This window comes from Typopeltis vanoorti, chromosome 10 (assembly GCF_054136105.1).
Source record: "Typopeltis vanoorti isolate ZY-2024b chromosome 10, IOZ_Tvanoo_1.0, whole genome shotgun sequence".
Lineage (NCBI taxonomy): Eukaryota > Metazoa > Arthropoda > Arachnida > Uropygi > Thelyphonidae > Typopeltis > Typopeltis vanoorti.
The window spans coordinates 83,130,030-83,156,513 of record NC_143558.1 but is presented as its reverse complement, the minus strand read 5'-3'; the positions used below and the strand labels follow the sequence as shown (position 1 = coordinate 83,156,513).

Sequence of the window (26,484 nt, the reverse complement as noted above, 5' to 3'; positions counted from 1 at the left end):
CTGATAGAATAATCCTGCTATTTCTGTACAAGACTGAATAACTTTTCTTTGACAGAATGTACAAAGAGAATATGGCTAGTTCTGATAACTGAATGGAGAAAAAAACTATGCTAGAAATGAGCTACAGTTCAAAAAGTGTGATGCACTAGAAGAGTTACTGTGTTTTGTCAGATGATTGTTTGCAATCAAGAAAATTAGTTACATGAAAGGAAAAGTAATGACTTTAAACAGACATGAGATATGTAGGATAGATGGAGGGAATTGTTAAATTGTTTAAAGACTACAGGGAATTGTTAAATTGTTTAAAGCTATTCTGAAGTCAGGAAATATGCTTTTACATTTACATGTCAATTCAAAAGTATAAAAAATAAGAGAAAGAGGCTATGGCCTAGACATAATAAGTATGTTTTGATATGCTGACTTATTGGAATTATCATAAGAGTTCATTGATAGTAACCTACTGATATGAATATAAAATATTAAAGGATATAGCATATTCTGAACAGATAGACAAGATGAACTTGGAAGGAGAGTGTTACCAATGAGATTAAATTAATATATTCAAAATGCAGAACGATTATGTGGCATTGGATTTAAAACAGTTAAGGACTACAACATAATTAATAAGGTGTTGCTGTAGGCCAATTAAATGGTTAGGCAAATTTTTTAACAAGTATGAAGAGAATGATCATGCATTTTAGGCTGTATGCAACAAGGGATATAAAAAGATTAAAGTTTCAGATATAACAAAATGAGGTACTGGTATCCTTTTCGTCCCAGCAGGTTGAAACAATTAATCAGTCTTAACCTAACAGAAAAGCAGGTATGAGGCAGCCTCCTGCAGGGGTAGGGTGTTATACCCTGATAAGTTGGAATATTAAAATTCATCTTATCATTGTCTAACAGAGCAAACACCCGATAAGAAACCTAAAAATATGCTTTGTGTCTTGGTATGAGTAGTTTTGAATACATTAATAAGAAAAGAAAAGGAAGAATTGTAAAGTAATAAAATGTTATTTACTTGGTATAAAGGAAAAGAATATGTAGGAAAAATGTGCAAATATTATGTGTATAATTTAATACTGAATTAAGGTCGACATTATCTTTAATATGAATTGTGAAAATACATGCAAGAACCAAATCAACATAATCTGGGTAAACGTAAGCTCGAAGTTCGGGGGACAAGGCAGACAGTTGCCCCAAGCGGTCTCGTGCTCGCAGAACGTGATTAGAAGTGGTGGGTGACAATCGGACAATATGAGGTCAGATACACGTGATTGCAAATTCTACGTGCCGTGTGAACAGCCAAAGTTATGGTGATAGCTGTTAGGGAGGAAATATAAAAGGACTAGAACCCCCCCCCCTCACTCTCAGGATTTCTTAGTCTCACCGTGTGGTTGATTGGAACTCTGGGTGTGTGGTCCATCGCTGGCATGCGATCAGACGGTTTTCAGCGGGAAGTCTAATCCTGAGATATGGCAGCAGGCTATGCCGCATGGAACGTTGAGGAATGTACGTGTCCGGAATGCTGTGATAATAGAGGTCAAGGAGATGATCGCGTTCAAATATCAACGATAGATAAGTAGATAATTTATTCTTTGTTATGTGTGTGAATCCAGAAATTAACATTGTGTGAAACTTTAATGACAAGAGACTCAGGGATAGCAACTAAAAGATACTGTATGAGAAAAGACTTGTTTGTTGTAGAAGATTATGAAAGGACAGGCACTGTATGAATCTGAATATTATGTGTAATTAAGAATGCTTAATGGGATTTGATCTATAGAGTAAAAGTTAACTGAGATTGTAAAGACTAAGATCATAGTGTAAGAAATATGTTTTGTATAGAGTAACTTAGACTGATTGAAAATTTGATAGAGTTGTCTGTAGAAGGTATAAAAGTTATCAGATATGATTTATTCCTTAGCTAGATTTTGAATGGAACCTTTTTACTTGTATTATTAGCAGTATGTATATTATGCTTAATAAACCTTGCTATTCTTTAACCAATTTTGTCTGTTTATGCAATTCGATGCACCACTTGTAAAATTAGTTATGAATCTGGGCGGGAGATTTATAGAAAATAATTCAGGGTCACAATTGCATATCTTGTGTTATCTTTGTTCACTTCTTGATTAACATTCTAATTAATCTAAAGGTCCTAAGCGGCACAGCAGAAATAAAATAAAATTTCATCGGACTTAACGAGAAGCTGGTAGCAAAGAGTCTGCCACATAGGTTTTGGCTCGACCCTTGGGCTATTCCTTTGTGACCCAGAGACACCACGTGCCACACACATTAGCCAGATTTTAAGAAAATCAAAAGACATAAGAATTTAGGAGAAAGGGCACGACACAACAAGGGTAAAGGATATAATGTAGAGTTAGATGGCAAGAGATCTGATGAAAGGAGGGTTGAAGAAATAAAAGAGGAAAGCTTGGGCCTGATACATTTAGAAGTTAAGTAACATTTGAAGTGATAATGTGAACGTCTAGAACTTCAGATTTAAGAATAAGCAGGATAAGAGTGAAGTGCATGACTAGGAAAATTAAGCAAAAAAAAACTGCAAATGATCATATAGGAAGGTGAGTAATGAAATATTGCATGAAACACTTTAATATAGGTACGTATAGGACATTGGTAAGAAAAGAAATTAAAATGAGTATATTTGAGAAGGTTTTCAGTCATCTTATTAAAGTAATACTTATGAATAGTGACCTGGCTGAATGATGATAGTGAGTCATACAGAAGATGACAGAACTATTTAATTTTATCTCAGGTATTTCATAGTGGTAAAATACATTTTATTCCCAGCACAAGGTTGTTAATGTGCAGACAGACGAGTTCCAAAGAAAGAAAAGAGTAGGATGACAAGCAAATGCACACCAGATTTAAAATGATGGTAGTTGACAAGGAGAATGATATACTGTGTGTGTGTGTGTGTGTGTGTGTGTGTGTGGTATTTCTGGATTTTACAATAACATATGAAAGATTTCCACACAGAAAAATTAGTATTTTTCTAACAAAAAGGAGTTGGTTACTTAGTTACTGGATATAACAGGAGCATGACTGTCCAAATTATTAAAGAGTTATGTGGAGAAGCAATGCCTAAAAGTATCAATGCATATTAAACATTACTTACATAAGAAATTATTCTGATTAACAAAAATTTCATGTGCATCATCAGCACAACTTACATGATGAAGTAACAGTACCAGCATAAGCAGAAGAGCCAAACAATGGAGATGAAGCATCACAAGTTTTAGTGGTGCAGCACAGTCCTAATTATGACTTGTTCCAGCAGGAGTAGTAACTTATTCTCCTTATGGGAAATAGCAATACTATTCTGCATAAGAAAATAAGTACACTTCATAAGATCTGTTTAAATTTAAGTGATGTATAGTAATGCTTCACAACTTGATAGTCTCTTTCCAATAAAGAACTTGTGCTTATAAAGGACCTAAAGAGTTCATCACTCACTACTCCAGTGAACCCTGTCATTGGAAGCAATTAAGAATTCTCCGAGGACAGGAAGGGTTCAGTGAAAAATAACACACACACACATACATACAAAACCTCTTATGAGCAGATTCCTTATGAAAAGACTGTATAAAGAAAGGTGAACTGAAGTATCACATCATCCAAAGTGTTGACAAGCATTGATTGACTAAACTTATGGGAAATAGTCAGTTCTTTTTTTTTTTTTTTTTTTTTGATAAACAACAAGGTGCTAATACTCATTCTTTGCTAGCAGGAATAATTGAAATTTAAAAGGATATATATATATATATATATATATATATATATATATATATATATATATATATATATATCCTTTTAAATTGTGTGTGTGTGTGTGTGTGTGTGTGTGTGTGTGTGTGTATATATATATATATATATATACACACACACACACACACACATTATATTATTAGGGATGGGCGTTGTTTGGGAGTTTTCCAAGAAATAATATCTATAAAATATGTATTGATATTTTTACTTCATAGTGTGAAGTATGTAGAGCAGTTCATTAAGCATGCATTTATTGTACAAGTATATAAAAATAAGTAAAATGTATACAATAATTTTAATAAAAAGTTCTACATAGCAAATATATCTACAATAGTAATAGTAAAAATATGAATTTCATTAAATAACTAAGCTTTTTTTGCATACTAAATAAATGTGTAAAAAATTACTGAATATTACAAAGTTCTGAATGTACCACATTTGTATATAACACATCACTGTAAAAAAAGGTGCCGATATACTATTCACCCCCCCCCCCAAAAGCACTGCAAAGAGTTATTTAACACTCATCAAATCGACTTTTCTGAATCTTTTTTTAACTAACTCTTGCTATTCTTTAATTATAATTAAGGCCATGCAGTTTCATTGCCGTATAATGCCACTTCTGCATTGCTAATCCTTCTGTCCTTTATGCTGGTGCCATTATTTCATCATTTAAATACTACTACTGAAAAGGCTCACAAAACAAAGAGTATAAATTTTATTAATACAAATAATTTCTTATATATATAATTTGTTCAACGGTTCTACAGGAATTTTGCAGTTTCTTCTATGAGTTCTAATAACAGACCACTCCTATTTAGTCACAAATTTAATAATTCTATTAATGCTTGAAGATGTCCAATTGCTCACACGTGATCCAAAGTTGGAGCAGTTGGAATGATGGTGATGTAGAATTCATTCAGGAACATCTGAAGAGAGCAAGGTTAGAAGATAAGTGTGGACATAGTTCCTATACAGATTAGTGTAAAGTTTTATACTGTGACATTCAAAAATAGAAGTCCATATTCGGCAAACGTAAGCAAAGGCATTCCTGGGACTACAGTGAACAAGGAGCTGAAATTTAAAGGGACAGATGAAAGGCAGCATAAGGATAATAATGTATCTCGCAATAGAAGGAATGCTAATAAATAGAAACAAGGAATGGTTGTTCCACAGAGATTAGAGCACATTTGGTCTAACATGCATAGATTTTAATACTTGCCAAGAATTATATTCTTGTTTAATCCTTTACCCAACTATAAGCAAACAAAGTCTGCATATAAAGTATCTTCATGACTAGGCCACTTGTATATGGGACGAATACCTAGAACAGCCTTCATATATAAGTAACCTAGTTGTGAAGATACTACATATACAAACTGTTTGCTTACACTTGGGTAAAGGATCAGACAAGAATATAATTTCTTGGCAAGTATTTTTTACTTTGTAAAAAATAACCCAGTGAAAAGCCTTTCTACATGCACAGGTCTGACTGCCTGGGTTTCATGGAGATGAGAAATTCTAAAAAAATTAAGCAGTACATAGGTAAAGTAATATAGTTCTGAATTTTGTTATCAAATGATGGCAACAGAACATAATCTTTAGAGCCTATAAGATGGAAAAACGAAGTTTGATTGAAATACAAATTGAGAGGAGCTTGCCAGATAGATAAAAGGAAGATTTTTTTAAAAGGACTAGATGAGGGTAGGTAAAAGAATAAGAAGCCATCACTGGGAACTAAGAGATGTTGAGTAAGGAAGCTAAGAGTAGCCTTTTTTGCATAGGGTAAGTGAGATGTTTTGTGAGAGGAGTGGGTGAATGAATTTTAAAATGTGTGATAAGTCAAATTCAAACATTAATTCAAATTTTATATAGCACTTAATATTTGAAGTACTGATCAACTGAAAAGGTATAGTAATATTTAACTCTTACAAATATATACATGTAGTCGTCCATGCCAATTCAATCTTTTATGAAGTAAAAATAGACGAAACTGGTGCTTTGTATACGTCAGATGAACAGAAGAAAAATGAAGTAGCCACATTTAATGAAATTTCTTTTGGCAAAATGCAACAAAACAATTTCTCCATCTCAATCTTTATATCAATCCTATACTATACCCATAAAAATTCAAGAAATAATAAAATACCTACATAAATAAAGTAGATATAAATTTTTTTAAAAAAATGAACAATTTGTATTCTTCATTACACAGCTACTTCTAAAAACAAGCATTATCACAGCCAAGCTTCTGGTCCATGCTTATCCTTGATCAGCATTATTTTATCAATGATCAGACCACCCTAAAATAAAAACTCAGGGTTAAACTGAATATAAAAGTAGAACATAATGAAATTCTAGAATTAAGACAGGTACATTAACTCTTGAATAATATATTCATATTAAAAGTGCTCCTCAGAAATCTATATTAGAAGCAGTGTTCAGAAGAGTTCAAATATTTTACACGAAACAAAATTATCAATAGGAAAAAAAATACAAGCAAATCAATGGTGCATTTATAGCTTGTGACTGCACTAACTACATTAAGAAATATATTTATACTTTATGAATAATTTCTACTAACACAAGTAATGATAATATTTATTTAAAAAATATGACTATTCTTTCCTATGGATGAAAATATCAGAATTAAGAAGAATGTGTGTTCACATGTGAATGGATGGTTTCATTCACTCATTAAGAATAAATTAAAGAGGACAACAATGAAAACTATAGTTCCATGATTAGGAATTGCTAACAGAGGTACATATGATGATAGAATTACATAAGTTTACATTATGGTGTTACCAGATTCTTATCAATAATTTATCAAAATTAACATGATATTTGTCAGGTCTCAAATATTTTCAGATCTTACATCCTTTTAAGGTCTTACTAACTGCATCAATCGATCTCGATCTTTTTTCCTGTCATCAAACACATCAACAAATTCCTGACAGTGCATTCAAGGAATGTACAGGATATCATAGTTGAAAAGGTTACATTATTACTAACTTCCAATTGACAATTTTCCTCTAATTAATCTGTTATCAGTCTGTTTTCTAAGGCACTTTTTACTGTATTAATCCACCTAGATCTTAGTCTTTTTTTTTTCTGCCAACCTGGCAAAGAACACATTTTATTAATTTTTCCTCTTCCATTCTGTTTAAGCAGCCATAATCACCTGAGATTAGCTCTGCTGACACACTCCTGAATGCTAACAACAGCAAGTTGTTTCCTAATATTCTCATTTTTAATATGATACTGTCATTGATGCCATCTGTTCACTCCCTTGATCTTTCTCAGAACTCTCATATCCAAAAGTTAAAACTCTTATATACAGATAATTTAGTGTTTTGATTAATTTCTCTTATTCCATATAAACTTATTCAGTTGACTTCCTACTATACCAGCTTTACTAATTATGTTGTTGTATATTTCCATATTTATTTTGCCATCTTCACTAAAAATAATGCTTAAATAGCTGGAATGCTTTACTTGTTTTATAGGTTCTCCATTCAGGACACAGTTGATGTTTTCGATGTTTCTGCTAAAATTTCATACCAAAATTTATTACGAAAGTTATTCAATTTAGTCAGGGAATCTTACAGACTTCTACTGGATTTATTTAGAAGTATAACATCATCTACATAAAGTAAAGAGTTGAGATTAACATCTCCGATTTTGATATCAGGTTTAGCAAAGGTTGGTCGATTGGTAGAGCCTCTGCTATTAATGGCTCGCAAAAAGTTAAGCTAGTTTGAGCGCAGTTAGTAGTTGGAAGGGGTAAATTAGTCCAAAGACTCAATGAGTCTTTGGACCCCCTGGAGGTATCACGTAATAATACCACTTTCTTTCATATGATCCATATAGATGATGAACAGCAAAGGAAATAATGTACATCCTTGTCTCAACACCTGATTCAACATTGCACCATCTTTTTGTAACTTCTTCCAATTCTAATCGCTGACTTCCAACTCAAATATAGACTAAGTATTACTTGATATAATGTCCCATTTACACAGTGGTGGGATTCAGCCGGTTCGCACCAGTTCGGCAGAACCGATACCTAATTTTTTGTTGAGTTCAATGAACCAGTTGTTAAAATGGCATTTGCAATCAGGATTCTCTTTAAGGTAGGCAACAGCGTATTCTAAGCGCCCATAGTAATGTTCATTCCGTCCATAGGTGAAAAAAATTAGACTGAACTATGCTTGTAATATTTATTTATTCATTTCATAAAACTCATTATACCTTTGATGAAATACTACATTTTCATTCCCTTGCATTTGTAACTTCAGTAAACAAACATATAACGTAAAGAGAAAAAGTGCCAAACAACCAGGGGGGGTGACACTTGTGTTACGCACAAAATTCCCACGAGATATTATGAGTGTGCTGGTGTTCCCTGATCGGTAAAACCAATAGGAAGCTAGGACACAATGAACCAATAGAAATATAGATTTCAAGGGTTATCTTATCGCCCGTTTTGGAAGCCGTGGAAAAACTTGTGATAAAAACTGCATTTTTATCACAACTTTCCCGTGACAAACAGGTTTGTCATACACATTATTCTATCATATTTAATCTGCATAGCCTAGGCCATTTATTAATTCAGCAAGAAATTTTCATTTAGTATCGATAAAATGAAGAAATGTATGTTCTGACTGATGTTTATCAATAGTATAAGCACAGTGCTTTGTTTATAAAAGTTTATGATATGACCACATGTGGACAGAACCAGTAAAAATATTCAAATATATAAGCACATCTCCACTCCTGCTTTATAATATATTAAAAAAAAAACCATTTTTTAATTTTTTTGCAGTAGCCTTAAAAGGATGAAAAGGCAACAAAGTTTGACAGATTTTTTCAATAAGAAACCAAAATTGGAATCTGTTGTGTATCAGAATTGGCCTTGGATGGTACAAAAGAGTCACAAGCACAATCACTCCAACTTGAAGAAAGCAGCACATCAATTATTGAAATAAAAAAATGATAACTCCAAAATTGAAAATAATCTTCCTGAATGCTGGACAGTGCAACAATATAACAATTTTAAAGAAAAATATGACGGACTGGTAATTTCTAACAAAAAGTTAGGTTGCGAGTATTGTGCAAAATATGACTTTATAAAAGAGAAAAGTGTTCACGTGTCAAAAGAATGGAAATGTTTTCAGATTGAGGCATCAGGAAAAAATAAAGAGATACAACAAGCTTCTCTAAGGAAAAAAATGAAAGAACATTTGTCATCACAAGTTCATAACATTTGTAAAGAGAACTTAAAACAATGTGAGCACGATTCAATAACAAAAGAAATAGATATGATGAATGAAAAATATTAAAGTACTACTTGTAGAGTATTTAATACAGTTTACAGCCTGGCAAAAAGATGTAAACAGTTTTCAGACATAGAAGACGAGATACAAGTGCAAATTAAAAATGGATTAGATAAGAGAATAGGATTACGTTCTCGTAAAACTGTTGTGAAAGTAGTTGATTTCATTGCAAAGGAAATTAAAAAAGAAATATTTAATAAAATTATTGAAAATAATCTGAAAATATGTTTGATTATTGACGAAGCTTCAACGATATCCTGCAAACCAGTTATTGTATGTTTCTTAAACAAATGTAAGCTATATGATTCAGGAAGAAGGTAATATTTTATAGATATAAGGTAAATGGAAGACAAGCTTTAGAAACAATTAAGGAATTAAGTGGTTTTAAAACTTTTGCTATACGTTCACTGATGCCTTGTACATAAGGGATACATAAGAACTTTGAGTAGTTTTAATATGTCTTCCTCTTCAAACACAGAGGAAATAACGCGCATTACTATCCCTTATGTACAAGGCATCAGTGAACGTATAGCAAAAGTTTAAAACCACTGAATATTTTTGTTGCTTTTCGACTGTTTAGAAAAATCTCCACCTTTCTCACTTCTCCTAAGGACAAGCTTCCACATCTTAATCATCCAGGTGTCTACCAGATTCCGTGCTCTTGTGGATTATCTTATTTCGGACAAACGGGAAGATCTGCCTCTATTCGGCTAGAAGAACATCAATCTTATATTGAATACTTTAAACCTGAAAAGTCTGAACTTTCTGAACATGCCATCTTCACTAGACACAGAGTTCATTGGAGAAAGACAAGAGTTCTTCACAAAAGTCAGTTTCTCATGGAACGCCTTTATAAAGAAACATGTGAAACTCTACTTCATTCTCCTAACTTAAACAGATCCGACGGCTTACGTCTATCCCCTTTATGGGAGATAGTACTTTACAAATCAGCTAATCTTTCCTAACTTTTTATTGTATTAATTTTTATTTTATTTTTATTTTTTTTTTTAGGAAAGTTATTGACCTTTTTAGTTATCTTACACCAGCTATTTAGGTGGCGCTTTTTGGAATTGTCAGTTAGTGTTTAATTTTGAGCTTAATGTACTGAAGATGCCTGTGACACAGGCGAAAATTATACTATTAAATAATCTTTCTACGTGAGTTTTTTCCGTTATTTATTTTGTATCGAAATGTAAACTTTGTATATATTCTTTTAACAAAATGAATTTAAAAAATTTGCTTGAAAAAAATGGATGGTGCCCGTCGCCCTACCAGTATTTTAGAATGTGCTCTAGGAAACAAAAAGGTTGGGAACCCCTGATCTAGACAATGACATATCCAACAAAAATATATTTTGATTTAATTCAGGTAATTCATGAGTTAAGGAAAGATATAAACTATGAAACAAATACATAGTATAAAATTATAAATTGTACATAAACTTCATTGCACATAATACATAAATGTTTAAGGCAAAATAAAATAAAGTGCATATTTTAATTGTCATCACTCTCTTCGAAACTAACATTTCATAGATGTTCTTTATTTACAAGTGGCCAGACATCGTCATCACTTGAAATCTCTTGGACATCATTTGTATAATTCTCATTGCATACTTCGGATGGTTTAGTCATCAAGAAGTCAGTAATAAGACCTTGTTTACTACTATGCTGCAATTTTTTTATTTAGTTCATAATATGGAGCTAAACAAATATCAGATTGTCTTGTGAATTTTCTGGAGCGCTCCACTGAGAGATTATTATCCATAAAATAACTTTCTTAAAATAAATTTCCACTCCTTCTGCCAATTTCTTTAAACTGAATTCTTGAATGGATTCATCACAATCAGAATCTTTGGCAAAACTTTCCCTGCCATTTGGTTCGACGTCATCTATTAATTGTACCAGTTCCTCCTCTTTTAAATCTATTTCCCCATCAATTAATTCACTATTGAAGAGATTGGAGTACTAATGAAGAAGATCGCGAAGGTTGAGTCTCATGTGCTGATCGAAACTGAATGTATCTTCAGTCTTGTTCAATTGTTACCTTGGCAGTTTACAGTGAGTGGGTTTATCCCTATTAACAAACCCGTATATCGCAAAAGTGCTCTAAGTGGCCATTACTATAAAAATATTTTTTTTTACATAAAAAAAACATTACATATTGTATGTAACTCACGAAAAAAATAAAGTGCCCAGCTTGAGATTAACACACTTATGATTTTTAATGCACTTTCCTGGCAGAAAACGAAGACAATTTTCAACAATAAATACCTTATACGGTAAACAATTGACACAATGCGTGCTAAATGGTATTTCCCCTAATATAAATTCGCTACTTATAACTGCACGCACGATATGGGCAGACGCAAATTTAACGAAGATAAAATTTGATTTTTAAGTCATGCATTGAAAAATATATGGAAAGATAAAGGGTTACTACAGTTTGCAGACAGTCTTATATCGAAACAGCGTTTTATAAGTACCGCGTTCAACAAGGATTAATACAATTTGTAGACCGCGTTGTATAAGTGCCGCGTTATACGAGGGTTACCCGTATTTCTATCTTACCTGGATTTTGAACATTATTCTTTTCAATATGGAATATTCTCACAAAATGATCATTAAATATTTCTACAATACTCTCTACAATGGAATTTTGTCAGCGCTTCAATGGGGTCATCCTTTGTAATCATTCCTTCTCTTGCTTTCCACATAATGAAAGTACCTCTTTGATTCATTTTTGGTATGACTGGGCTAATCTCTTTTCTGCATGAGTATTTTCTTTGCTTGCTGGGTTGTCACTTTCTAGCTTGTATAAGATATACACTAGAAAGTGACATGCCTTATACTCCTCATGGATCTGGTCACTGCATGCCATCCATAGCAATCTTTGGAATATTAAGATATGGCTGATATGGGATTGATATGACCCATCTTGCTCTCTCTCTGTGTCTGAGGCCATTCCTTCCAATCCTGCCTTCTCTTAATTAGTGCACTTATGTCTTTTCCTTACCTCAGGAAAGGAGACATAAGACTGTCAACATTGCTTCATGTTATGTGCTCAAAGAATTCACTCTGCATTTATATACTGTTGCCTCTTTCCAATCCACATTCTCCTTATTTCTGATACCAATAAGCATTAATGACTGTTTAACTTGTGCTGTCTTACTGGCCCATGATCTTGCCAAATTTCCATTCTATCACTATAGTTCATTGCTTCCCAGATATGACTGATCTTGCTCTCTTTCTCTCTGAAGTCATCTCAACCCCACTTTCTCTTTAGTTAGTGCAACTAACCTTTGCATCCCTTTAATTCCTTAACTTCCTTGATATGACCATGCACACTCAATGCCACACTTATCATGTTCTGGCCATCCTCATTTTCCTGCTTCTTTCATTCATCTTTTCCTTTTCATGACTCATTTTTTTCATCTTTACATCCATCCTCTTCCTGGTCATTTCATGTTCTGCTCTTTCACATCTGCATTCATTTTTATTCATCTTCTCTCTCTCTCTCTCTCACCTAACAACTGCTCAAAATGTCTAACACTTAATTCTATCCTACATTTATAACTTTATTTCCATTCACACAAAAGTATTTATTTTCATATGAATTTATAACATTCAATATATCAATTATACAAAAAAGTAAATATATAAGAAAATTAAGTAAAAATAAAAAAATATAACCATTATACCTTATCATCAGACACCTGTTCCAAATACAAATGGGTGGCATTGATTATCTGCATCCGTGTATAACCATAATCATCACTGCGGAAAGCACTCCAAGGTGGAGGATTTGCTTGAAATGGATCATGCTTCTCTTGACAACCCTTGAGAAGAAGATATGGTCAGTGCACCACTATCCATCAAAAATGCTGAGACACTACATCAAAATTAAAATAATATAAGCTACCTCTCACTACAGAATAATTTGGTATAGCAGACAGTTTTGTTAGAGTGAATTTTCTTTAGAATAGCTAAGAAAGCTTTGGCCTAAGAGGACTGGTCTATTGCTCATTAAGAGTGAGTCTGTTATAGCATTTTGCTAGAGTGAATGAAATGTATGCTGTGCTGAAGAAAACCTGTTCAGATATAAAGTACATTATATGACATTCAACTTAGGACTAATGCTAGGCCATAAAACTGGAAATATCAGATGGGAGAAAAAAATGGAAGGGGATATCAAATTGGGTTGGCTTGTTTTGAATTATAGCTGAAAGAAATAAGGCTCTGACACCTAGAAAGCGACAAGCCGGGTCAGTTTGACGAGAAAGTGACTTTTCTGGTCAGTTTGTTTGCTTTGCAAGATAAAAACAGTTTCTGAAAGAAACAGCCATCTCCATATGAAACTGGCTAACTCATCTTCAGTTGAAACACTTACAGAAAATGCTGACATTGAAGCCATCGAAAAGAGAAATGAAAGTAGCAGAGATCAAAGAAAGAAATATTATCTGCATCTGTAATTCCTCTATTTACTTGTAACAATTAAACATTATAGATCAATTGATATTAACTCATTAATGAAATAGAGAATCATTAAGATTTTGATTAGGACTATATTAAAAAATTTAAATAACAAAAGGTTCCTTAAGGATCAAATCTTGATAACTGGGAGGAGATATCCATATAGCTGTTAAGTAACATGCAGAGAACCAATCAAACTTATCATCCAGTCCAGTCTTCACCTTCCAGTGTTAGTAAGTATCCACCAGGATACAGAAAAATGCAATGGGCTGGCAAAAGTATAACAAGCAAACATCATAACATCTGGAGCAATGCATAGCCTGTTTGAAAATGAGAATCAAATCTTAGAGATGGTGAGAAAATCTGGTAAACATAATTTTGTTCTGTTTCTGGTAATTTCCTATTCCTGTGAATTTCCTTATGTTTTTTTTTTTTTTTTTCAATTTCTTTTGCGCATTTCTCATGATTATTTCTGATGATTTCTTTTGTTTCACGAAAACGTGATGAGGATTACCCAATTCACTATAGTGATGGTGCATCACAAATATGTTATGCATCAACCAAGAGTTCACTTACGAAAAATACGCCTCTTTGACACTTCAAGTTCCTTAGTACTGAAAGAGAGTTTTGCTCTCTTAAGGTATCTGCCTGGTCTCTGAAGAGAACCAACCAGTTTGAAACAGCTGTCAGGCCAGTGAAACCTTATCAAAATGGACCAATAAAAGGCAAATATATGGACGCTTGGGCAAGCGCTCATGTCTTCTATATGGTCTGTGCTAGGGCAACTTGTAAATGCCGGCAAGTGTATCCCGTTAGCTATCTGGTCAACTTTCTTACGAAACTTTCATAGTTTCTATATTCAGCTTTGAAATAATGCTGGATTTAATATCCACTGGCCTGACAGCTGTTTCCAACCAGTTTGAAACAGCTGTCAGGCCAGTGAAACCTTATCAAAATGGACCAATAAAAGGCAAATATATGGACGCTTGGGCAAGTGCTTATGTCTTCTATATGGTCTGTGCTAGAGCAACTTGTAAATGCCGGCAAGTGTATCCCGTTAGCTATCTGGTCAACTTTCTTACGAAACTTTCATAGTTTCTATATTCGGCTTTGAAATAATGCTGGATTTAATATCCACTTGATTTATATAATTAATATTGATTATTTTCATAACATACCCCATTAATCGTGGTGTCAGATAATTCAGTTAGACAGAAGAAGAAAAGAAAAGAAAAGCTATTTCTTCAAAACTACGATCCAAATTTTAGATCATTTAGCAGAGAAGGTTCAACATCCTTAGGGAAATAGTTTTGGATTGAACGAAGCTACCATGAGAATGATTAAGAAAAATGATGAGACCATCAGAAAATCTGTTCTTAATAGAACAAAATTAGGTGCCATGTCATCATTGTATATGAGAGACATTATAAAAGTGAAGATGGAAAAGGGCTCTAGTGATGTGGATAGAAGATTGCTCACAAAAAGGAATACTTTTAGACAAAAATGTCATCAAACAAAAAACATTATGGTTGTACAAACAGATTCAGGAAAAGGAGCCAACAGCATCAAACAACAATTGTGATTTTTCTGCAAAGAGAGGTTGGCTTACAAAATTTTTCAAAAGATATGCGCTTCATAATGTAAAAATAAAAGGAGAAGCGGCTATAGTGTTAAATCTGGAACGAAGGGCTTAATTTATTCTTAAGCATTTCATTCGGGATTTAACTGAGTTGCAAAATTTCAAAAGAAAAAATGCTTGTAAATAGGCAAGAATAGTAGTAAATATGCTAATAATAATTTTGGTATTTTTCTATGTATTATTTCATAAATGGTCCTATAAACGGGCAGGAAACAAAATATTGTTTAGATTGTGTTGTATTATGAAAGTCAGAGCAAAGTATAAATAAATGTAATCGAATTGTAAACATAACCCCAGGCGGTCGGCGTGTGAAGTTGGGACACCTGTGGGACGCTATCAAACGAAGGTGCTGTGTGCGGAAAAGGCTTAAGTGACATCTGGAAGCGATGACGTAATAGGGAGAGCAGATGTGAGGAGTATAAAAAGAAGTGGCGGCGTGAGCAGAGCTTGCGGGATCATGAGAATTGATGTTTGTTCCTCATGGGAAGATACAGTGATGTTTTGATTATGAATTTTGGAATTGGTTTTTAATGTAGTTAAACGTAGTTCACGCGTATCTTTAGTCAGTGAGTTCAGTAACCAGTATCTGCAAGCCTCAATAGTATATAAGTGCTTCTGGTTATTAAACACACACACAGGTAAGTGAACTGTATTTATAAGGGTGCGTTTCGCTAGGCCTAACTGCCATTGCTGGCTTATTGTACTAAATTCTTCCCAATGTGTGAAGAAGATGATGCTTATATTAAATTGCTCAGCACCAAAGGATGCCTGATTAGCATTCTCAAAAGGATACTGAAAAAAAAAAGTTGAAAATGATTGGCCCGGCAGTCTTAATTTCTACTCCTTACCTACTGAAATCGAAGAGTGTGAAGACACTCCCCAGACTGAGGAGAAACTCGATTTGGTGATTTCCCCTTCTACAGACTATGTTGAAACTCGGGCTCACAAGAAACGTAAAACCTCGGACATTGAACCTCTCATGAATTTAGGTATGGAAAAGGACACTCCCGGTCTTGATCTCACAGTCACCCCCCAAAGAGAGGGTACCTCCGATTGTCCTCCGGGAAAAAAGGAAGTGGACACAATTGAGGTCCATCATGTCAAACCTACAGATGCGTATGTCTCGGCTAAAAATACGGATAATGGCGTTAGGATTCAGCCTGCTACTGTAACAGACTTTAGAAAACTTACAAAAGAACTGGATTCAAATAATATCCAATACTATACATTCTCTCTTGGCTCGGAACGAAATTTGAAGGTGGTCCTATGGGGTCTCTCAGAGGATATAACCTCTGAACGAAATAGAGGCCGACCTCTACCTCCAGGACCTACCTCCCATCAAGGTTGGCAGGATGACTAGGGCGAACAAAACACCCATGCCTCTAGTTTTAATAGAGATACATCAAGTCTATAAAAACATCTATGACCTCAAATCAGTACGTGGTCTCAGAATCACCCCAGAGTTGTTGAGAAAGAAGGCTTCAACTGGGCAATGCCATAGATTCGGTCATGCTCAGACTCTGCAAGGCAGAGTTCAAATGCCTTAAATGTGCAAAAAACCACCCTACCAACACATGCACAAAACCAAAAACTACTCTGAAAAAATGTGCCAACTGCAGCGGCCCTCACACTGCCAATTATAGAGGTTGTACCCAAAATGCGAAAAACAAATAGTGGGAAGCAGGCAGACTCTCTTCCTCCCCCAGCAGACCTATCCCAGAGACCACAACCTCAGTCCCCATGGACAACCAAAAATGCTCAGTAATCCATCCTCTGCAACCAGAGATCTCTAAAAGATCATCTCAACAGAATCAGTCAAAAATGCAGACGTTTTTGTAACAAAAACGTCTGCATTTTTGACTGCTATCATCATCGCCTCTCTAGCAAATATGCTGCTGGCCTTTAGTAGATCCAACCCCTCACCTTCCTCCACCAAAAGCTTCCTAAAGGATACATAAACTATCATCTCAGCACTCACTAATGAACAGTAATAAATTAAAACCAGACTTTCTAGAGATCATCGCGTGGAATGCGAACTGACCGAGGAGTAAGATCTTAGAACTCCAGGACTTTGCCCAAAGACATCAGCCGGATGTCCTTTTACTAAACGAAACACACCTAAGACCTTCAGACAACCCCAAAATTAGGGGATATCAACTGTACAGAGCAGACAGACTGTCCCACAGAGGAGGCAGCACTGACATTTTCATCGACAATGCACCTGGCAATCCTGTTTTAGAACACTCAAATGTGGAATTTTGTTTTCTGCCACCTAATACAACGACGAGACCAGGGTGCGATTGCTATCTTCAAAACTTACTACAGAAGAAGAACATTCCAATACATTTTGGATAAACTAGATAAGGATAATTTACTGACATTTACTGATGTGTGGAAGAAATTTTCTATTTTGGATTGCATTAAACTCACTAAGTTGCTGTTATCAGAATTGAAACCATCAACTTTAAATGCATGCTGGAAAGCAGGGTTTTTCTTCTGGCCAAGAATGTGTGAAAAAGAAAAACCCTGTGCCTTTGCATACAACTGAATATCCCAATATCATCAGATTAGCACATGCAGTTGGCAGAGAAGGATTTGATGATTTTTCATCTGCAGATATTGAAGAATTGATGGTTGACAGGGCTGTTAGAGATGAGGAAATAACAGAAGCTATCATTGAGAATCTCAATGAAAAAGAAAAAAGTGACGATGACCATTATGAAGATATTCCACTCACTGCAGGATTAATTAAAGGATTTCAAATAGCTAGTAAATTGCAAAGTCATTTTCTTACATAATGACCCAAATACTTAACGAGCTGAACAGTTTAAATGTGGACTGAAGTCATGTATGGTGCGATATGAAGAATTATACAAAGATCTGGTTAAAACAGGATCTCAGTGATTAATTACAGAGTTCATGGTGGAAAAAAAAAAAATTAACCTTCAGAATTGTTGGAAATTTGTGCTAATTTGGTTCTTCCTTTTACTGAAGAAAATGTTTCACCATTGCAGCATGAACAGGACGGCCAAAGTTTCTGATGATTTCAAGTGATGGAAGTGATTTAATTCCGGTTTCACACAAAATAATGCTGTGGCTGTCAGAAAGTGACGGCGAATGAAATTTAACTAATAACCATATGCGAATTTGTATTTGGGCCTTTTCAAATTTCTGTTTTATTAGTGACACACTATTTTCTTTAAGAAAGATACATATGTATATACTTTAAGTATTTAAAATAAAAAATATTCCATTAAATTAAATAGAGTTTTATTCAATGATTTTCACATGTTTTGTTTGAAAAAACTTATTGTTTGTATCGAGTTTTCACACCTGCACGTATTGCAAGTCTAGCTGACCCGCAAAGTAGTGCAAGTCAAGGCAACTCATGGTAAAGATAGAATAAGCTCTGATCACTATTCTTAATATTTACCCTTAATGCAAAGCCCATCTCCTTGAGGAGATGTATGATGCTATGTATTAAAGGCAAGGGGCCACTACCCAGACCGGTTTCGACCTTTGTTGAGGTCTCATCAGTGGGAGCCAGGCTTAGGAATACCAAGATTTAAGTAATACAGAACTTATAAGTATTTTACCAAAACAAGTTACCATAAGGTGCTTTGACCTTATTAAATAAAAATCTCAGGATGAGAAATATACGTAGAAAGTTTTTACCTTGGGTATAATATATAATAAAATATAATTTAAAATAGCTTGGTATCTTTAACATATATTATATATTATACCCAAGGTAAAAACTTTCTAATATATCTTTCATGCTTACTTGGGAAATGGAGTAAAACCAGGTTTAAAATAGCTTGGCATCTTTAACATATATATATATATATATATATACAGGGTGGATACGGGTATTCAAACTTCCACGTACAAACTTTGAGGGGAGGAAGAGAACATCAAAATCAATCATATTCAAATAGGAAAGCATGACCGGAAACGTCACCCAAAAGTGATAGGTGGCGATGTTCGGCAGCGCTCCAGGTGAGCAATCGGGGCTTCAACATTCAAGCTTTCGACATCGTACGAAGAACATGCATTGTGGTACAAATGCTGAGATGGCACACATGCACCTCGTTTACCATATTATGTATCCAACTACTACTGAACTGTTCAGTTACGCCTAATAAAGTTTTTTTACACTACTTACTTCCTTGTGTTATTTTTGCATCTTTGTGTCCCTGTTAATATCTTCTGGTGACGTTTCCGGTCATGCTTTCCTATGTGAATATGGTTGATTTTGATGTTCTCCACCTCTCCTCAAAGTTTGTACATGGAATTTTGAACCACCCTGTGTGTGTGTGTGTGTGTGTGTGTGTGTGTGTGTGTGTGTGTGTGTGTGTGTGTGTGTGTGTGTGTGTAGGTAGTATTTTCATGCAAACTTTTGTAACTAACTTAAAGTGGAGAAATTAACTTATAAAATTAATTACATAAGATACTATCTCCTAGTTGAAAATAAATCTTGTTACATTCACTGAAGGCCACCATGATCATATAATAGTGAATAAAATGATGTTTTATTCACCATTAAGTGAATAAAACATTGTGAAACATAATTCACTATTAAGTGAATTATGTTTCACAATTTTTAAAGAATGCGATTGTCTTCACTTTCCTTATCCTCCATTCATCGTCAAAGAACAAAACAGTTATAATATGATCGCCTTACTGTATTTTGCTAGAACTCCGTCTTTGAGAACTTATCAAAATTCATTTATGGAATCTCATAAAGGAAAGAATTCTAGCGTGGACGACAATCCAGCATAAATTTACAGTTTGATTCGCATGTTAATATATGAAAATCTTATTTGTTACATTCACTGAAGGCCACCATGATTGAATAAATTTAATGCAAGTAAAAGAAAAAATGTATACGGCAGAATGATTTTAAGGACTGCCGATGGTAGGGAGGTAACTGAATCAATTGATATAGTGGAATTACTGAGCAAGCACTTTGCAAGAGTATATCATCCAGGTGGTGATATTGCAGGAATAAAGGAATCAATAATACAGGAATTGTGGTGAATGAAGTGGAGGTGACTAGTCTATTACAAAACCTTAATGTGAATACATCTGTGGGACTAGATGGTACACCAGCTCGGGTCTTATGTGAAGCAGCTAAAGGATTGTCAGTGCCCTTGACCATTTTGTTTAATTTGAGTCTCGGGTCTGGGTTAGTCCCGAGGAGATGGAAAGAGGGGAAAATAGTTCCACTGCATAAAGGAGGTTCCAAGACAGCTGTTGCACATTACCGACCGATCAGGAGTCGTTGTCAAGGTCTTTGAGAAAAATACAGGAATGGATAGATGAAAATGGGATACTATATGGGGACAGCATGGTTTTGTGAAAGGCAGATCATGCCTCAGTAACTTGCTCATGTTTTATAACACAGTGACTGCTGAACTGGATAAGGGTAATGGGTTTACAGTGGTACTGCTGGACCTTGCTAAGGCCACTGACAGGATACCACATGGAATTCTAATCAGTAAACTGCAGCATATGGGGATGGATATAGGGTTGGTGAAATGGATAGGAGGGTGGTTGATGGAGAGGTATCAGAGAGTAGTTCATTCAGGAGTAGAGTCCAAAAGATGGCCTGTGACTAGTGGTGTGGTGCAGGGTTCTGTTCTTGGACCACTACTGTTTAATTTGTTCATTAACGATATATGAAAGGATCTGAGAGGAACTGTTCATTTGTTTGCAGATGATACAAAGTTGGGTAGAGCAATAGTGAATGCAAATGATGTCAAAATTTTGCAGGATGATTTGGATAGATTGGAGGAATGGGCTAAGGAGAATGGATGTCAATTCAATGTGGCAAAATGTAAGGTTATGCATTTTGGTGTGAAAAGATTAGCAGCAGTATACCACACTGGTGGAACTGTACTCCAGGAGATTGATGAGGCCAGGGATTTGGAAGTGTTAGTGGATAGGGAGTTGAAGGGGACACATTGTAAAAGTGGCTAAATCTGCTCATCAAATCACTTGGTTACTGAAGAATACTTTGACGAGCAGAGACAAGCAAGTTATTGTACCTCTGTACCGAGCCCTGATAAGACCTCATCTCGACTAATGTGCCCAGATTTGGTCACCTCGGTTCCTTCTTGATGGGGAGGAGGTGGAGAGGCTCCAGAGGCGAGTGACTAAGATGATAGCAGGTCTATGGAATGAACCTTATGAGAACAGGTTGAAGATTTGTGGGTTGCAGAAATTGGTTGATAGGCAGAAAAGGGGTGATATGATTGAGACATTCAAATTACTGAAGGGTTTCTATAAGATTAATTCAGAGAATATTTTTGAGAACAGGACTGGTGGTGGGAGAACTAAGGACCATCCATGGAAACTGGGCAAGAGTGTGGTTAGCAAGGGTGTTAGAGCTAGGTTTTTTACTTTTAGAGTGGTAAATGAATGGAATAAGCTGCCAGAGTCTGTTGTGGGTGCCATGACTGTGAATGAGTTCAAGGCAAAGTATGATAGATACTGTGAATGTTGAATAGTTGTTCTTGACATTATTTGTTTAGGGCCTCCCTCAGTGAGTCTAAGGAATCTTTGGAGTTGCCCATAATAATAATAACTTAATAGTGATAAAATGATGTTTTAAAATGAAATGAACGTGTAAATTATGAGGAGAAAATGGGAAAATATATTTTGAATGCATTTAGAATGACGCTAAAAATTCACTCACTACTTGTCTCTGATAACCTGCCTGTGACGTGGATTTCTGGAGCTAGCTATAGGTTGACCAACCTCTTGTAGATGGGTCCCCACAAAAAAGTATTCTCTGTGATATGTAGGATAAGTTCATTATATCGAAGTAATGAATTCTGACATATATTATCAATTTTATATGTCAAAGCGCCAATAAAATTAACAATGGCCGTGAAGGAATACCAGTCGTGAATTTAGCAATCCTTCATGAAAGTCTTATAAGGAGCAGTGTACCATGAAGTTTATTTATAGTTTCTTTATCAAAAGAACTGTTATCTAAAAAAAAAATTCTTCAGTGTTGATTTGTGACTTGGTAGGATCACAAGAAAGTGGTGAAATTATGTAATAAGACATTTTTTGATGGTATTCAGAGGCATTTAAGTAACAATAGCCTTTCCTTCATCAGCTGCAGTAAGATTGTTAGAGGCCAATCTATGGACAGTATATAATTCTTTTATTTATTTTTTATTTATAATATTATGCTGGTTAGATTTTTGTTCTATATAGGGCTTGCAATATAGAACAATAACTTAAAATCTTAAGATGCTGGCTGCTTTGGCTGAAAAGTCGCAGATACTTCTCTCAATAACGATCATGAAGTCTGAAATCAGAATTCTTTTGGGAGCAATAGCATAATTCAATTCATTAGCAAGAATTTTGAGTTCATCTAGACCAGTGGTCGCCAAAGGGGTCGATATGACATTATTAGGGGTCAATTTGGGCTCAGAGGTCGATTAGGGGTCAACAGAAAAATATAAGACATCATTGTATGGGTAATATTTAATTCGGTTAACTTGGATTACCTCCATGACAAAAGACATGGAGGTAATGACAACGCAATTAAGAGTGAATCGTGGGATCAGTACCTCCATCTTACAGGTCCATGAATAGGACCTGTAAGATGGAGTAAGGTCATGAAAATAGTTACTGAGGCCAATCAAGTAGGCCAAAATTACGTATTTACCAATAAACGGATGTTGGTGGTTCCTGATAGTCGGCGCAGTGGGAGCGAGATTGCAACACGTGTGTGGTTCTTATTTACTGATACTTACGAGTATTCGATCCCAGTCTCATTTTTGCACATCGACATACAAGTGAGCATTAATGTTCTAAAATTCATCAACATACATATTATAATTCAATCGTTATTCATTCACGAACTAAACTTTTCTATGTTGAAGAGTTGAGCAGCACTGGTAGTAATACCAGTAATATTAATACCAGTAGTTTATTAATATCACTAGTAATACCAATGATATTACTAGTGATAGTAATAGTAGTAGTAATAGTAATATAATAATATATACTATATTATACATACAATAAACACTGAACTATAAAATAAACGACCTAAAAACTCACATAAGTGTCTTTTTTTGCTTGCCCTATTATAATTACGTAATAGTAAAATATAGGGGGTCGATAAAAAGTCAAGAAACTCTTGAAAGGGGCGATGGGCAAATAACTTTGGCGACCCCTGATCTAGACTAAATAGGCCATCTGAAAGATTCATTATGGCTTCATAAGGTAATTCATGTGGTTTGCAACTTTTTTAATAATGAATTTAATTTTTAAGGCAGACAAAAATTTTTTTTTTCTCATGTGGTACCATCATTTTATATTTTAGTGAAAAATATATCCTTGATGTATGGAGTATTTAATTTGAAAAATTGCTCAATGAAACGAGCAGTGATGACAGCACAGTAGTAAAACACTCAACAGACATGCAATCAGGAAAATATATCCATCCTTGAAGTAGAAAAAGCCATCAAAAGCCAGAAATGTGGAAAGGCAGTGAGAGTAGATGATATTCGACTAGAAATGCTCAAGTATGGATGTATAAAAGTCTTACAGTGGCTGCATTGATTAGTTCAGAAGGCCTGGGCAGAGGGACGAATTCCAGATGATTGGAGTAGACCTCTCATAGTACCCATATATAAAAAGGGAAACAAAACTGAATGTGAAAATTACAGAGGTATTTCCCTACTGAGTGTTCCTGGTAAGATTTATGCAAGTATACTTGAGAAACAGTTGAGATAGATTGTGGAAGGGAAGTTTGGTGAAGAACAAGCTGTATTCAAGCCAACTAGAGGCTGTCAGGATCAAATTTTCACTTTACAACAAATAGTTGAGAAATCATGGGAATATAACAAAGATCTGTATTTAAGTTTTGTATATCTGGTAAAGGCGTATGACAGGGTGCCAAGAGAGAAGCTGTTCAAAGCACTACAGTTGTATGGTGTTAATGGAGCATTATATCAAGCAATATTTTATTTGAATTGTAAGTCAGCAGTTAGAAATGAAGTACAGGAAGATGATTTAACATTAAATCTGCTGTCAGAAATGATGTACATTATCTATTCTGTTATTTATTATCTATATGGATCATGTTATGAAAGAAAGTGGTATTAAACCTGATATCAAAATTGGAGATGTTAATCTCAGCTCTTTACTTCATGCATATGTTGTTATACTTCTAAATAAATCCAGTACAAGTCAGCAAGATTCCCTGACTAAATTGAATAACTGTTGCAATAGATTTGGTATGAAGGTCAGCATTAAAAAGATAAAGATAATAGGCATTGAAAATATCAACTGCATTGTGAATGGAGAACCTATAGAACAAGTAAACATTTCAGCAACTTAGGCACATGATTTTTGATGAAGATGGTAAGTTGAATGTAGAAATCAATATCAGAATCAATGAAGCTGGTGTGATAGGAAGTCAAGTGAATACATTTATATGAAATAAGAGAAATTAGTCAAAACACAAAATTAGCTGTATACAAGGAGTTCACACCAAATTTAACTTATGGATCTGAGAGTGGGCTGGAAATAAAACACTTAACCAAAGACTAGAGACCATAGTATGAGAGGTCCTGAGAAAGATTACAGGGGTGAACAGATGGCATCAGTGGCAATATCATATTAAAAATGAGAATATTAGGAAAGAACTGAATACAGTTAGCATCCAGGAATGTGTTAGCAGAGCTAACCTCAGGTGGTATGGTCACTTAAACAAAATGGAAGAGGAAAGATTAGCAAAACAAGTGTTCTTTGCCAGGTTTTCAGGAAAAAGACCCAGAGGAAGACCAAGATATAGATGGATTGATATAGTAAAAAGTGCCTTAGAAGATAGAAATATAAGATCTGATAATGTGTGTGGGGGGGTCTTGACAGGTAACAGACTGATTTAGAGGTGACAGATTGATTTGGAGGAAAATTGAAATAGGAAGTTTTAATTATTATTACGGGCTACTCCAGGGAGACAGACTCATCGAGGGAGGCCCTAAACATCATGTTCACACAACTATTCGACACTCTCACAGTATCTATCATACCTTGCCTTGAACTCGCTCACTGTCATAGCACCCACAACAGACTCTGGCAGCTTATTCCACTCATTTACCACTCTAAAAGTAAAGAACCCAGCTCTAACACCCCTGCTAACCACACTCTTGCTCAGCTTCCATAGGTGTCCCCTAGTTCTCCCACCACCAGTCCTGATCTCAAAAATATCCTCTGAATTAATCCTATAGAATCCTTTTAGCAATTTGAATGTCTCAATCATATCTCCCCTTTTCCGCCTATCAACTAGTTTCTGCAACCCACAAATCTTCAACCTGTTCTCATATGGTTCATTCCATAGACCTGCTATCATCTTAGTCACTCGCCTCTGGATCCTCTCCACCTCCTCCCCATCAAGAAGGAACCGAGGTGACCAAATCTGGGCACATTAGTCGAGATGAGGTCTTATCAGGGCTCGGTACAGAGGTACAATAACTTGCTTGTCTCTGCTCGTCAAGGTATTTTTCAACAACCAAGTGAGTTGATGAGCTGATTTAGCTCCTTTTGCAATGTGCCCCCTAAACTTCATCTCCCTATCCACCAACACTCCCAAGTCCCTGGCCTCATCAATCTCTTGGAGTACAGTTCCACCAAGGTGGTATACTGCTGTTAATCTTTTCACCCCGAAATGCATAACCTTACATTTTGTCACATTAAATTGACATCCATTCTCCTTAGTCCAGAACTCCAATCTATGTAAGTCATCCTGCAAGACTTTGACATCTTCTGCATTCACTATCGCCCTACCCAGCTTTGCATTATCAGCGAACAAATGAACTGTCCCACTTAGACCCTTCCCTATATCGTTAATGAACAGATTAAACAGCAGTGGTCCAAGAAAAGAACCTGGCAGCACACCACTAGTCACAGGCCGTCTTTTGGACTCAACTCCTGAATAAACTACTCTTTGATATCTCTCCATCAACCACCCACCTATCCATTCCGTATGTTGTAGTTAATGGATTAGAATTCCATGTGGTATCCTGTCAAAAGCCTTTGCCAGGTCCAGCAGTATCACTGTAAACCCATTTCCCTTATCCAGTTCAGCCATCACCTTGTTATAAAACTTGAGCAAGTTACTGAGGCATGATCTACCCTTCACAAAGCCATGCTGTCCCCTGTACAGTATCTCATTTTCATCAATCCATTCCTGTATTTTTCCCTTGACTAC

At 35.1% G+C, this 26,484-nt stretch overlaps 1 protein-coding gene across 2 annotated transcripts in view; it reads right to left on the bottom strand.

Moving 5' to 3' along the window:
* Positions 1-5,824: 5,824 nt before the first annotated feature.
* LOC150102546 (acid phosphatase type 7) overlaps positions 5,825-26,484 on the bottom strand; it is a 217,272-nt gene continuing 196,612 nt past the window's right edge. For both annotated transcript variants that reach the window (XM_090399639.1, XM_090399640.1), the window contains exons 11-12: positions 12,832-12,969; positions 5,825-6,095 (exon numbers count right to left, since the gene is read on the bottom strand). In XM_090399639.1, the coding sequence (XP_090255765.1) occupies positions 6,030-6,095; positions 12,832-12,969 (204 nt within the window). In that variant the 3' untranslated portion in view covers positions 5,825-6,029. The remainder of the gene's footprint in view (positions 6,096-12,831; positions 12,970-26,484) is intronic.